This window comes from Lepisosteus oculatus, chromosome 9, assembly GCF_040954835.1.
Source record: "Lepisosteus oculatus isolate fLepOcu1 chromosome 9, fLepOcu1.hap2, whole genome shotgun sequence".
NCBI classification, from domain to species: Eukaryota; Metazoa; Chordata; class Actinopteri; order Semionotiformes; family Lepisosteidae; genus Lepisosteus; species Lepisosteus oculatus.
Window position 1 is genome coordinate 41,081,904 of NC_090704.1, and position 15,215 is coordinate 41,097,118.

At 41.9% G+C, this 15,215-nt stretch overlaps 1 protein-coding gene and 1 long non-coding RNA gene across 4 annotated transcripts; both read right to left on the bottom strand.

The window, feature by feature from the left end:
- LOC107078481 (uncharacterized) lies at window positions 1-3,478 on the bottom strand. The gene is made up of 3 exons (XR_001479404.2): window positions 3,398-3,478; window positions 2,758-2,895; window positions 1-640 (listed from the first exon to the last, which is right to left on the bottom strand). It is a non-coding gene; the product is annotated as an uncharacterized lncRNA (long non-coding RNA).
- A 5,004-nt stretch (window positions 3,479-8,482) lies between these two features.
- LOC102688051 (tigger transposable element-derived protein 1-like) lies at window positions 8,483-15,070 on the bottom strand. Of its 3 annotated transcripts, none has more exons than XR_001479502.2 (5): window positions 14,925-15,070; window positions 13,419-13,529; window positions 9,672-9,759; window positions 9,067-9,454; window positions 8,483-8,810 (listed from the first exon to the last, which is right to left on the bottom strand). XR_001479502.2 is itself a non-coding variant. In XM_015356768.2 (5 exons), exon 2 carries the CDS (start codon window positions 12,763-12,765, stop codon window positions 10,954-10,956), a length of 1,812 nt encoding a protein of 603 aa, XP_015212254.2. In that variant the 5' UTR covers window positions 12,766-13,529; window positions 14,925-15,070; the 3' UTR covers window positions 8,483-8,810; window positions 9,067-9,454; window positions 9,672-9,759; window positions 10,891-10,953. The 3 variants fall into 3 exon arrangements, 2 of the variants coding, with proteins under 2 accessions (XP_015212254.2, XP_006635468.2); XM_015356768.2 differs by having other exon boundaries at window positions 10,891-13,529; XM_006635405.3 differs by lacking the exon at window positions 9,672-9,759 and having other exon boundaries at window positions 10,891-13,529.
- Window positions 15,071-15,215: the final 145 nt, after the last annotated feature.

Consider the following 15,215-nt stretch of genomic DNA (forward strand, 5'->3'; position numbering starts at 1 on the left):
CAGATGTTCTTGGAAATTCCATTACTCAGAAGACACAGAGCAAGATGAAACGTCTGCCATTTTTAACAGCAGTGCCCCATCAGGGATGGGGCTCAGGGGTGGGCACCTGTGTCCATGCTTGCCCCTCGTGCCCTGTCTGTTTAAGCGCCACCGCTGTGGGCGTTTCCTGTTGACCTGGTGCATTGCTCTGGAAAAGGCCCGATCTTCCTCCAGAAGCCAAGTCTAATTTTGTTTTTACACAACCTGATCGTTCAGTTCTGCCCATTCGCAATTGACAGTCGCAGTCGTTAACGAACCCAGCAATAAAAAGTGGCAAGGACATGCATGAGCTGAAACATTGGTCTCCTCAGAAGCATTTGTGCAGATCCTGCAGCTCTGTGGTTTGCTGTGTTTTTGTTCCATCATACTTTCATGCAATAGTCATTTCCACTGGAAATCTGAGCTGCTGAACAGAGGCATTGATTCAGGTCAGGGAGCATATAGGTGCCTCCCAGGTATGTGTTACACACCACATCAATCCACCTCAGTCTTGTAAGCATTCTCTCCCCGTTAGTCCTGTGCCTTGGCACAAAAATTGGTAGCAAATGTGACAATGCTGCTGTGTTTTCTTTTCGGTCTTTCTGAGGTCATTTTCTTCCATCTGTGGCAGAACAGAGGTTACAGCAGGAACGGTCAGGCTGAGCTGCTAATAATCCATTACGACATGCTGTCACAACCCTTTTTTTATCTAGTTACACTACTGTCGATTCAATAAAGTGTTAAAAGATGAATGTCCTGCAAAGTGCTTTGCTATGACTGTTAAGACTGCTACATTGAATTGTACTGTATGAGGTTTGCAGAGTGGGACTTGGATGAACTCCCAAACACATGCAATATGTGAAAACGCTGGAGTTTTTTTATGAATTATTTCATGCTCTTTCACAGCTCATTATATAACATAGCTGTACCACCAACCTGCAGAGGCAGTACCATCTCAAATACATACTGAAGGAAAGGATGTCACCATTTACTATGGAACACTCCAATAAGTGGAGACAGAAGGTGTACAGCTTTCCGCGTGATAAAAGAAATGTTGTGCAACACTGTATTTAAAGAAGAGACCCAAGACAAAACAAGGGTGCATTAATGTGGTGCCTGTCTACAGTAGTGTGTCATTCCCCTGCTGTAATGTCAACTCTGTAAACCAAAACATCGATTGAGCTAAGCCCTTCCTTAACCAACAAATGACAATAATTTCAGGGAGATAAAAAGTGTGTGTTGTAAATTCTGCGTTCTGTCAATCAAATGCGTAATTAACTTTTAATTGTGAAAAAGGGAAGAACATTCCATAAGCCTTAGAGTTTTTGCCCAGTATATCACATTGAATAAATGGGGACTTTCAGGATATTTAATTTGAATAATTGTAAAGCTTGCCAAACCGGTTTTGCAGATGTAAGCCTGGAGTGAATGGAAATGATTTTTTTAAGTAATATGACAATGTAACACATCATCAGTTTTGCAGTCAGTAAAAATATTCTTTGTCTGCCACATGAACATTTTGAAGACGTTATTCAACTGTGTTTTAGATATATAGAATTTTATCATTCATTTATTTTCATTTATATCCACATAAATTCAGTTTGGCGAATTTAATCTCCTGTGAATTTACATAGGTTGCTTAGTAACGAAGAAGATGTATATTGAATCTGGAGCTTTGATTATGAAGTGAGCCCCTCTTGGGATTAAGTTGTTAAAACAAGAATACCTCTACGAAAATTTCTCATTGATTTGATAACAGAACAAACACAAATGAGAGGAGTCCTTTTGGCCCAGAGAGCTCACTTGGTTGTTTTTTTCTGTAGTCCCTGCAACCACCACTAGAATGAAACATACTTTACAAACTTCCCAGAAAGGGACATTTTAGAGTACTCCACGTATGAATCCTAACTTTTGTGTATTTGGGAGGTGAGAGGAAACCAAAGCACTTGGCAGAAACCCAAAGTCAGCACAAGGAGAAACACGTGCAAATCCCGTTTTTTTGTTCCCTGTTTGGCTTATTCATTAATGGTCAATGTCTTCTGCCTGCCAAAGAAGACAAAGCCCAGTATAAAACCCAGAAGTGCTCTCACAAAAATCAGCACAAATTATTCAAGGAGACGAGCTCTGAAAACAGAAATCCATTGGCCAGTCCGCTGCCGAATCGCTGTAAAGGGTTCCTTCTGGCATAGCTCTCCCCTGACTGCCGAGATATCAAAAGGAACAGCTGCAGGGACACAAGCCGAAAGACGGGGCGGACAGCTTGTGCCCCTGCTACTGCTGCAGCCAGGACTTCCCTCCCGAAAAAGTGCCTCTGAAAGGTTAGGAAAGAAAGAAATCTTTCCAAGTGCGTTTCTTTTGAAAAGTAGAGGTAGTAATTAAAGAGTGAGAGCTCCTTTCACACTCTAAAAATCTTTTTTATTCACACCCTTCAGTTTCATCTTCTGCGGCTCTCTCTCAAACTCCCCCCGACCGACCCCCCCCCCGGAATCTCAACTCGTGTGGTCCGAGCTGTGATGGCAGCCTGACACCCCCCTCCACCCCTCCCCACTAACCAAACAACGCTTGGGCCCAGCTGAGTGAACTTCAAAGTGACCAGAGGGGGTACTCCATCGTTCCTGGCACTTGTCATTGTCTAACTAGCTGGCTGTGCCCCCACCCCTCACCCCCCATTACTCTAATTACTTCCAACTGCTCTTCAAAGCTTTGATGGCGCAGAGAAAGTAAGCATGCTGGAAGCACCTGCTGAACGCTGTAAAACGCGCAGGTGGGGCTGGTGTGTGGTGAGGCCACTCGCGGCTGTCCGGTCAGCTACTGCTTGCGGGCTGTGCACTGCGGAGAGCCCACAGGGCAGACGGCATGGATCAGGGTGTCCAGATGCTGTTGGAGAAGAAAAAAGGGGGGCACCGAGTAGGCAGAAACAAGTAGTGCAAATTGAAATGACAAAAACCCAGTGAATATCTTCATCCAGCATTGCAGAGTGGATCAGCCATAAGTCATTTCATTGCATATCCTCAGGCTAGACTAAGGCTCTCAAAGACCCTCTCAGGACACTGTAATAATGTTAATTAGGCTTCAGTTGCCATGCTTGAAAGTTAATCACAGGCACACCACCTCTTCAGCTTTGTTCTGCTGTCCTTGGCTGGTTTCTGCTGATACCATGGTATGCTTGCTGATTCGTGTGTTTTTCTAATGCACATCAACAACTGGGCTGGCAAATATACTGTAGTATGCACAAACCAAAAGTGCTTGCATACCTTAAATGTTCCCCAGCACTGCTGCAATATGCTGGTTTTGCATGGGTGAATTTAAAGAAGCTGCAGCTTTTCTCTGCCTTCCAGTGTATTTTTTCCACCGCTGTGATGTTTTTTTACTACCTTACCTCTCTGCTTGCCCCCCACACCTGTGTTTTGCACACGACAGGACAGGCAGGCAGAATCCAACTGGAGCTGAGGAATTTGCTGCCAGTGATGAGAGAGAGAGAAACATGGCAAACAGAAGGAGACAAGCAGCAGGTTACTTTTATTAACGTTGAACAAAAAGAGTGCAATATTTTAACAGCAGTGCCTTCAACTGAATGCCTTTCTGTGGAGAATAAAAAAACCTCTCTCCTATTATAACTGGACTCTGAAGTTTAAAAACTCAAGTGTGCACAAGTATGCCCCCAGCTGTTCTAGGAAGCAAAGAAGATTCTTGATCTTTAGCTCACACACGCTTAAAAGTGGTTTCCTTCAGCTCTGCATTCTGATTCTGATGTTTTTTACAGGATAATCTGCATTTATAAAGTAAATTTAATGTACAACTTAATGCTTAGCTTTAAAAAATATAAATTAATTGTTCATTTGAAATCTAAAAGTTTATATCAAACACAGTTTGGAAAAGACGCAGGATCCCTAAGAATCGACTTTCCTTACTGACTTCTTTGAAGAGGATGCGTATGACTTTAAACTTTAAAACGAGCAACTGCTCATTCATCACAATAACCTAAAATGAGCCAGGTGTTTGGAGTGAGTCTTGAAGCTCACAGTTACGGAATGGTCAGCAAGTCTCTTGATGCTGTAGGGGAAAGCCGCGCTGAAATAGTTTGAGCTTTTGTGATAAGCGTACTGTTTTATTTTACAATGAAGTCAAAGGAACCCCCGGAAGAAAACGTACTGTTTCAGACTGCGTAGGAGACCTTGTCAACCACAATCTCTTGTGAACCTTGTGAACCGCTGTCACTGATTGTTCGGAAGGTCCCTTGAAGGAGGTGGCATGCCTTGGGGCACTAAGCCAGTGCCCGTTAAACCAAGACATTAAAAATATCAATAACACAAAGATCATAAAAATTAAAAGCAGCTACCCTTAAACTACAGTGTGATAAAAATGCACACTTCTTGAACACGAACAAGTCTCGGGACGTGCGATTTATTATTAGAAGAGGCTGCAGGGAACCCAGCCTGCACTGTGTAAAAACTGAGAAGGCCCCATGAGAAATGATCCATGATGCAAGATGATGCCAGTATGGAGCCAGAGCAGCATGGGCTCGGCCCATAGGCCGTGACAAATGGCATGGCACTGATGTATTGATACAGCTGCTGTACAGGTCTCCTGATTCATGTGGGAGCCGCCACAAAGCAGCAGACAGGAAAGGCAAGGTGTGTCCTCGGAATCACCGAAGATCCAACGGGATATCAAAGAGCCTCCTGCCAGGAAATGCTAATTAGCAGGTGGAGGAGGACGGGAGATCTGCAGGTCAGAGTTTGATGTGGTCGGCTGAGGGAAAAAACTAAACTATCCTTTTAATTTACATTGAAATTTTGTGTGTTATTAGCACGTATTCCTGTTTCACCGAGCTTTCTTCATTCCCCGTTTACTAACTAAAAAAAAAACTTCTAACTTTCATTTTCACAACTTCAAAAGTGAACTTAATTTCTGAGCAGTATCAATACTGAATGTCCTCAATTAATGGGGATGAGACACTGTATACTAAGAATATAATGAAAGCTTTGAAGTCTCACCTCTTTTTCAGTCCTGTTAATGAATCAGGGCGGCTGTACTGTGATCTGTGTGCAAGATGAGAAGAGGTCCTGGTTGCTTTGTCTTTAGGGTGTGTAAAAAGTGTCAGGTGTCAAATGACAGTGGCCTTCAGGCTTTGAGACGTGAGCTCATGGGTGTTTGTGGATCCAGGAGCGAGCCATTCATCCTGATGTGTTTCCCATCAACTGGACAGTCATCTCGGCGTAGGGAAACCATCACTGCGAGCACAAGACCCCGATCTGACTGGACTTCAGTTCCCACTGACTGCAGATTGCAGAAATGCGACACCCACCCTGGCCTGGCTGGAGAAGCCAGTGGCAGCTTCGGAAAATCCTCTTTTTAGAAAGGAACGCTCTGCTTCGTCCGGCCTCCACCCCTCTGCTCGCTGAAGCCCGTCTGCCCGGAGGACTACAACACTGCATAGGGAACCTGTTACACTCCCCGCACTCTGGAGACGAAAACCTTTGCTAAATTTACAGTGCTGTCACAAAGTTCACCATTTTTAAACTGTGTACAATTCTGCAAAAATTAACAAATAATTAATTTTTGTCACGGAGATTATTTCCGTAATGCCACGATAACCAGTCTGGGAAACTGGGACTGCAGTTCCCCCTTAAATCCAGGTCTGAGCACTGGTCTTGTTAGAGCACATTTTATATATATAGAAAAAATGCAGAAATCAAATATAACTTTTAGTTGTGGGAAATACACTCGAGATTGTTATTGAGGAATATGAATCAATAGAGTGCAACAGGACGTTTCCTTAGGTCAGTGTTGTACTCGGAGACAGATCCATTGCATACAAGCAGTTTTGTGGTTTTGCATGGCAGGTGCAGCACGCTGGACAGCGAGCCCAGATGAACGGTCCCTTTATTCAGCTGCCTGATCGCTTAGGACAAACTAGTTTGGCGACAGTCAGGATATCTTTATATATTTATATTTTACAATATTATTGTGAAACGCGACACATTTTTTTAGCATCGGCGGTGTATTTTTCAGGCGTGCACAATACTGGCTTGGTTGCCGTGTGCAATGCAGATACAGCCTGTCCACAGCAGAGTAGTCAAACGAATTTAAACGTTTCAGTGCATAAAGCCTAACTGTATGCAAGCAATTCAGGCTATTAGACTAAGCCAGCAAGTACTTAAACCTTAACGTTAACTAAGTAAAGGGTTTCCGATTTTTTTTGTGCACTTTCATTTCACGTATGATATTTACATGTAAGCCTAAACTGCACAAATCAGACAATAAGAATACGTGCAAAAATGGCCTGAAACGTCAAGCATATAGGAGACCCACGAGCGTTCTGGAAGGCAGCCAGACAGTCGCTGGCATCAAAGAGGGAGACAAATATTTAACATCAAGAGCAGAGCAAGGGCGTCCCCTAGTGGCTCAGCGGGGTCTAGTCTGTCTAAAAGCAGTGCTGGGAAGCGCAAATGATGGGTAAGAACGGAGAGTTCAACAAAACCGGTTTAAAGTTTTGAAAATGTGTGAATGTCTATGACAGTGCTGGAAGTAGTAAGCTTTAGTGAAAATATAAGCACCCCCAAAAAACAGCCTTAAAACTGTTCTGGACAGATAATTGCTTTCTATGGGGAAAATGTCTGTCCCAAATGTGGCCTATTCCTTTACCAAAGAAATGATCAACACTGTTACTGTTGCTTTACAGTGCAAGGTAAATCCACCTAAGGCATGGATTAAATATTCCCCTTATGCCATAAATGCAGCTGGAAGTGTGTGGCTGGTGTTTACAAGCCAGAAAATATGAAACTCTGACACAACAACCAGAATACAACTTGGTATTACCTCCCCCTTCAGCATTACGATACGGGCTCCTGACCAGATAGCCAATGGTGCGACAGGAACTCTGCCTGCTCATCCTCAACTGCGAGAATCTTGTTCTGTATTTATTGAAATTTTATTCTGAAATACAGATTGGGAGATTATAGTAAGATCTTTTTTTTAGAAAAGGACTGGACCCTAGGCTCCAGGAAGGTAGATGCTTCAAATAGTTATTTGGTGTTCACAAAGCACAAAACTACACTCACCTAAGATATGGTGACAGACATTCAGTGGTGGCAGCATCTTTTTCAAAGCGATCAATGCCAGTACTGACCAGTGATCAATAACTGAACCCCAGAGACAACATACAAGCAGAGCCAAATCTGTTGATGAGTGTGAAACTTGTCAGAAGTGATACATTTCCCTTTGCAAGACAGAGTGGATAGCATGCTTAGGGTCAAAGATATTCAGTTAATGGAATCAATAGTTCACAGCCTGGAGATTAACATTAGAACCAGTGGCTATTTGTTTCATGTAAATTCCTTGAGATTCAAGAAAGCACAAATATAAACATGGGATCCTGGAGAGCCCCAGGCCAACAGAATTCAATTTGGTAAATATAATTTAGGACTTAAATCCAAGTACTGTACTTCTCAGACCTTAAGGACCATATTTCTCATAGTTGAACGGATAACCTGCTTGATTCATCAATACCTTACAGGTGGCCAATCTTTAAAAACAGGTGTCCAGTAAGATTAACCAGATTTGGGCTCATTCCAGGACGTGAGCTGGAGACCTCTGATGTAAATTAATATTAATCCTAAATATCGATCCAACCTAAATATGATTTGTGTACCAAATCAGGGCATGGTGGTGCAGTGGCTAGCTTGGCAGTGCTAGGGCTATTCTATCAGTTCCTGGGGTGCTCTCTGTGTGGAGTTTGTATGTTCATCCCAGACTTGGAGGAGTTTCCTCCAGGTGCTCCAGTTTCCTCCCACAGTCCGAAGACTTGCTAGTAGGTAAATTAGGTTTTGGTCAAATTGGCCATGGGGTGGGTGTGTGCTTGAGTGTATGTGTGCGCTGTGATAGACTGGCTTCACATCCAGGGTATATCCTGCCTCAGGCCTGGTGCTTTCTGGGATAGGCTCCAACTCCCCCACTGTCCTATACTGGATCAAAATGGATGGATGTATCACAGCGAGATAGAATTGGGTAGATTTTCTTAACTTAAAACTTTAATAGTACAAGTACAAACTTATCTCTTGATTAGTACTGTGGGGAAAAAAGGAAGATAATTATTTCTGACATTAGATGAAAAAAATATTTCCTTAGCAATAAACAGTTGTCAGGGAGAGTGTGCAAAATGATGTTGCCTATTTCTTTAGTATGTTGTTTTAGCTAGTTACTCTTCACTATTTCAAGATTTTTTTCAGGGTATTTTTGAGAGACTCTGGAGAATCAACAAAACATACTGCATACCTTGAGCTCCTTAGCACACGTGCAGAATAAATCACTTTTTCAATTGCCAGCTTTCTCCGCTAAAACATTTTAAAAAGCACTACAGTTTTATACAGCATTTACGGTTTATATCAGAGAGGGTCAACACCAGTCTTGTAGGGACAGGAGTGCATTAACTTTCAGTAAGCAAGAGAAAAGACCAAACATATCAGGAAAAAAAATAGAAAACGCTACATCTAGCTTTAATGAAAGAAGAAATAAGTGTCAAACTGAAATGGACAATTTTCTTCAATAGGAGTAAAGACAACAGTCAAACAAGCAGTATTGGATTCACAATGTACAAGACAATGAAGAATAATCTGATATTCATTTTAGTGCAATTACATCAACAAAATGAGGTAGATGATAATCCAGAGAAGACCCATGTCCAACTTGTCAGTGTAATCCTTCTCTTTGTTTTCAACAAAGTCCTGGGTGTGTTTGTCTATTTCAGGAATTCCTTCATCTTTCAAGATCTACAAATACTCTTCTTCAGTCTATAAAAAAGAAAATATTTTAAAAACATGCATCATCAGGATGTTTTTTCCCCATTGTAAGAAACTGTACAATAACAATCTTTTCTAACACAACAAAATACACCACACACTTTAATTTGAAGATAAGGAAAATTAAAAAATATATACTTATTTTAACTTTGTGAAAATATCACAAATTTCAGCATTAGATATAGACAATAGAAAAAAACGAATGAAGAAATAAAAGCGTAGATTTGTATCTTGTAGATTATCTTACTTCTGGTGCTGTGTGTTCTCCATACTTATAGCTTTGGATAGGAAAAAGTTTGCTCCCTCCGTTTCTGAAGACGGATTCCACGCTGTGTGCCATAAGGTGCAGTTCATGGTTTTCATATGCGTAGACGTTGCTGTCAACCATCACAACCACCTGCTGCCCCTCAGCCAAGCAGGGGTAGTTGTCAACAGCACCAATAACAACCATCTTCTCACTCTTGGGGAGGTACAGCTCTTGCCAGCTCTCCATCATGTCCTTTCGGCCCCAATAGATGGTCCCATCCTGTCCAGCGATCCCCAGACAAAAGCCTTCTGGAGATTTCAGAGGCACTCTCACTCCTGTGTGTCTCTTCACGAGTTCAGAAAGCTCATCTACTGTAGGTCTAATTTAGCTGCAAAAAGAGGAATTTTTCAGAAAACCTTGGGGAATAAACACCAACACGCAGATTGAAAACCGAATTCTTGCAAATGCAAGTCACTATTACAAAAGGCTTCATATCTGGATAGTAAATGTGGCACAAAGGCAGAATTTGAAATAACATTTCTAATGTTCACAGTTTACTATAAACATATTAAAATGGACAACTCCAAAAATATAGAACCACTTACATTTATTTAGTCTGCAGAAATCCTTAATGCATTTCTGAATTTCAGGTTTACAAGTCTCACTGTTATACATACTGTAGACCTTCCTTCACTGAAACATACAAAGACATTTTTAAATTAACAATAATGAGCAACAAACACTAAAACCCCACGAGCTTAGAACTTTGACATGTATTTTATATACCTATATTTACCTCAGGAAGGTAATGCATGTAAATGCAGCAACACAATTTGCAGCACTGGAGACATTTCAAGTATATTCCACTCGAGATACCATTCTAAATGATAAAATGGTCGTTCACATAATCTAAAGATTTACTACATCATATTACAAAACTCTAGCTTTGGCTGTTGGTAGTATGTGCAGTACTATCACAATTGAGATATATTTTACATTTCACAAAGAAATGCGTTCATGTGTTTGGTTAATAAGCATATTGCAAATCTGTGCATCGGATTACTATTCTAGACTACTACACATGATCGTGTTGTAACTTTATCTTGTTCCAGCACAGACTATAAAGCCCTTCATGATGGTTCTGGCCATGAAAAGATGGCATACAAAATTACATTGGTGCAAAATATTCATCAGAGAGAGAAATTTGGGAAGGCTAAAGTATACTACATACTGTGTGCATGAGAATGCAAACCAAGACTGAAACCGATTTGTGCTGTGTGTGAACAGGTCACACACTTGATGGGGAAACTCAATTTGTATTAAAAGACCTCTGCAGCTCCCACCCCCTAGTCTATGCTAGGGAACCACCATTCACCATTTTTTTGGACCATTTGCACAGAAGGTGATGTGAAAAACACTTGCTGAATTGTTTTCAGAAACTTTTCCAATGGCAAAAGCATCCCTTCAATAATCAGGCAATCAACACGCTGCCATGAGTTACTGGATAGAACCATTCCTCTACTTTTGCAAAGACTGTTCCGCAAGTCTTTACGTCACCCAATTTTACGCTGATCAGAAGCAACTCTTAGCCATGCAACAAACACCTACAGAATATTAGCAAGCATGGTATTGAGAAATAAAATATTTTGCTCAATGAAAAAGTTTTAAAAAACCTTTAATTGAAATATAAGCTATACAGCACATAATAAATGAAACAGTGGAGACAATCACCTTTTAACAAATTTATAAATAATGTACATTATCATTATTACCCTACACTCTACTGTTCCGTACTTGTAAAAAATAACATTAAATTTCATTTACCTTGAATCCTGTAGGCAACTGGCATGCTTGAAGCTGGGGTTCTGGCGGTGGAGGAGGAGAGGGCTAATGAGGAGCAGAGGAGGGGGAGGGCACGGAAACTAGCTTAACATCTTCGAGATCAGCTTCGGTCTTGATGTCGGGCGCAAGCGTTGCAGGAGGCTCCGAGGAAGTGCAAGGTGCTGAGGAAGTGGAAGGAGCACAGGCAGGCCATTCAAACTTCCTCATAAATTTGTCGAGTGAGGGCTGGATGGTAGCCTTCTTTTTCTCCTCGTAAATCTCTCTGTAGCAGGCAAGGGCATCCTGAATCAGTCTGTTGACTTTCATGAATCTGGAAGCGTTAGGGTCCATGCTTTCGAAGCGCCCCATGGCCGTGTTAATTTCACGAAAGGCTACCGACATTTCCTGGGGGGTAAAGCTTTTTGGCTCCTCCACTGGCTCATGGTCCTCCTCTTTAGCTTCCTCGGCGAGTCTCTGCGCTTCCAGTTCCATCAGGTCCTCGCTCGACAGCTCCTCGGCATGGGACTGGATCAGCCCCTCGATATCCACCACGTCCACCTCCAGCTCCAGCCCCTGGGCCAGTTTCACAATTTTGTTGGCCACCTCCTTGAAGGCGGCGTCTTTATCAAAGCCCCTGAAGCCGTGCACAAACTGTGGGCAAAGCTTCTTCCACACGCTGTTCATACAGCCTTTAGAAATGTCCTCCCAGGCTGTAGCAATATTGCGGATGGCTTGATAAATATTGTAGCCCTTCCAGAAGTCCTGCAAGGTCTTGCCAGGCTCCCCTTCAGTGACAGCTCTTGCTTGGGCAAAAGTCATTTGTAGATAGTATGCTTTGAAGATAAAGGTAACCCCCTGATCCATCGGTTGCAGCAGAGACGTTTTGTTGGGTGGGAGGTACACAACCTTGATGTTGGGGTGAAAGTCATCCAGGTGCGCTGGGTGGTCGGGGGCATTATCGAGCACCAGCAAAATCTTGAACGGGATGCGCTTTTCCAAGCAGTACTTCTCCACCTCCGGGATGAAGCAATTCACGAACCAGTCCTCGAACAAAGCGAGCGTGACCCAGGCTTTCGGGTTGGAACGAAAGGTCATGGGGAGGGTCGCTTTGCTGATGCCCTTGAAGGCTCGAGGACGTTCAGAATGGTAAACCAGGAGCGGCTTCAGCTTACAGTCCCCCGCCGCGTTACCCCCAAGCAAAAGGGTCAGGCGATCCTTACCAGCCTTGCAGCCCGGTGTTGTTTTTTCCTCCTTTGAAATGTAGGTACGATCTGGCATTCTTTTCCAGAACAGGCCAGCTTCGTCGACATTAAACACTTGCTCTGGCAAATAACCCCCCTCCTTAATCACTTTAGCCAGCACATCAGGAAAGTACTCGGAAGCCACATTATCTGCACCAGTGGCCTCCCCATTCATTCTCATATTCTGAAAATTGGCACGTGCCTTAAACCTATTGAACCACCCGTGACTCGCCACAAAACTAGTTTCCGTATCGCCTTTTTTCGCTTTCAAGTCTTCGAAAAGACTTCTAGCCTTATGCTGGATGGCCATAAGGCTTAGCGGTACGCACTGCTGAATCTGGTCTTCCATCCAGATCGTGAGTAACTTTTCCATTTCGTAAATTATACCAGACCTTCGCTTTGTAATCACTGTTGACTTTAAGGGTGCTGAGCTCTCTACGTGCTCCTTGATGCGTGCGCTGTCCTTCACTATTGTACTCACGGTTGAGATGGGCATGCCAACCTCTCGCGCGATGGAAGTGAGAGACTGCCCGCCTTCGTAGCGCCTAATTATGTTAATTTTCTGCTCAAGATCAATCACACGTCGTCTCTTGGTGCTGCCAGCACTCTTCGAAACCCGCGGGTGCTTCCCCGACATGATTGCCGCGGGGTTTATTCACAAATTTCAGTCAAGAAGTGCAAGATGATGCGTTATGGCTGTCGCACATGTGCAAGAACAAAGAGGGACTGAGCGCACAGTTAAAACACACGCTATGCCACGTGCATGAGCTTTCCCTAACCAACCCCTGTTCCAAGATTTTTAAGAAACTGTCTTTTAAATATTCTGTCTTAGAGATCCTTGACAGGAACTGGCTGAATTCCCGCAGGCCTCAATGTTAATTTACCAAATTCAAGCAGTTGTATTGCTGCAACCTGTAATACACCTGTAATCTTTGAAGTATTTTTACTTCTGTATGAAATCTGAAAATACAGACTATATAGAAACAAAATTCCACTCCAAGAGAACAATAATGTCTGAGGACTTAACATTATGCAAGGCCCATAAATAAGTATGTTTCCAGCAAATACTTAATAATTTATTTTTTTTGCTCAAAAACTAAAAAGCACTTTTTTTAACCTGATTCACAACACGGATGATGAACTAACAATTGTGCTAATAACATTTACATCCCTTCTCCCGCCCCTTGCATCCTAAACCAGAACAAGCACAGTTGCATTTACTATAGTGCACAGACATGGCCAGTGGAAGCAACAGATCTCAATAAAATTGGATCAACTTAAAATACATACATGCTACAAATTCACTGAAAGAAAAAGGAGTTTTTATGTCCTGTCGGGTTTCACTTCAACTTAAAAGTCACACTTGAGGCAATGGAGCATTTCTTTCTGAAAGATCCAGTCCTAAGAAAAAGAAAATAAAAAAATGAGACATTTCCATGCCGCCAACCCAGCTGTCTTTAATCAAATCCCAACACACTGATAAAAATGTACACGTGTGCAGTACACATGTAAGACTTTAAAAACTATTGCTGTGTTTGAAATAAACACAACCTGGGGTTCTGATGGGCAGAAAAAAAGCTTAAGGCAGTTAAGTAAGAAGCAATTATTTTTTCAACTGCTGGCAGCCAACCATCAGCCCAATCACAGACTGAATTCTTTGCTTACCTCCCCTTGTTTCTTTAGAGTGAATCTTGGACAGTGGCAAGATTTCACTGAATCTTACAACAAAATTCTGAACAACATACATTTTCATTCATTAAATCCTTAGTCTATACATCTGCAGATTGTACAGAACTCTATGCATTCCAGTTTTAAATTCCTCAGAACTGGATTCTCTTGAGTTGAAAACACAGGGTTATTAACGTTCAAGCTCTCTTTTGACCTTACTGTTATAAAGTTTATAAACCTCATCAGCACCTCTGCCGTTGCTGTGTGTAGAGCACGAGTACAATGTTTCCCAAAGAGCAATCTCTTCTGCTTGCTTCATACAAGCGAACCTTGAAGAACCTCTATCTTCCCCTTGACTCTGGATGGCTATGGAGAAGACATACCACCCACAATCTAAATGGTACCACCCCCTCTACTTCCACTGTAGGTGCAAACAAGTACTTAAGTCTAGCTTTCATCTATTTTACTATGATGTACACAGTAAAAAAATGAATTTCTGATGGCTAACATTGGACTTTTAAATAAAAATAAAGAATAAAACAGCCTCTTGGAAATTCCAATTTATACTTTGCTAAAAATGGTGTGCTACTGTATGTGATAAATAGATTTAATATACAGTATGTTAAGTTAATAAAGCAGCAACAAGTACATCTCCTTAATATACCACAAAATCGCTCTCATTTACTATAAACCTAGCTCAGAACTGATGTGCAACATAAGTGTCACAAACCTTTCCGTTCTATGTCCAAAACAAGACTGTTTTAGAACACATTTCATACTTATTGCCTACAAATATGGGCAGTTCCCAGCAAGAATGCTTGCAAGCAAATGGAGAATGTAAATACAGTATATGTATAATCGGTTACCTTACACAAGATTTAAAAAAAAAAACTACTTCCTGAAAAAATGGCAGCCGAAACGACACTTAACAAAAATTATCACAGTTGCCTATAAGAAATGTGATTCACAACTCACTTTCTTTTCTTATAGTATTAAAAAAGATTCTAAAAACTAGACGAAAGAGGAGTCCAATAAACGGATTTATGAATGAAGAACGTCCTTTGATAAAATGGCTTCTATCGGGAGATTTTCCGCTAATTCTAACTAAAAGCATGCACAATTACGTACCTGGTATACAACGTCCTTCAACAAATTAAACTAAACTGGACACCTCTCTTCAGCTAGAACATTTCAATCTCAGCACACTGCAAAGTGTACAAAGTATATAAAAACACCCCAGACTGTAATGGCGGACACACCGACCTCACGTTACGGTGACGTCATACAACCAACCAGGCGAGGAGAGGTCAAGGGTCACGTAGTACTCTCCAAAAAACTGATTTCACTAATAACGAAATACAAGCTACAGCTGGGGTGAAAGTTTGGTGCCTATGCCTTAAGAATAAGGATGCATTATTA

What these genes read in the sequence shown, in the direction of transcription:
- LOC102688051 (XM_006635405.3), bottom strand. Translation starts at nt 12,765, where the DNA reads ATGTCGGGGAAGCACCCGCGGGTTTCGAAGAGTGCTGGCAGCACCAAG.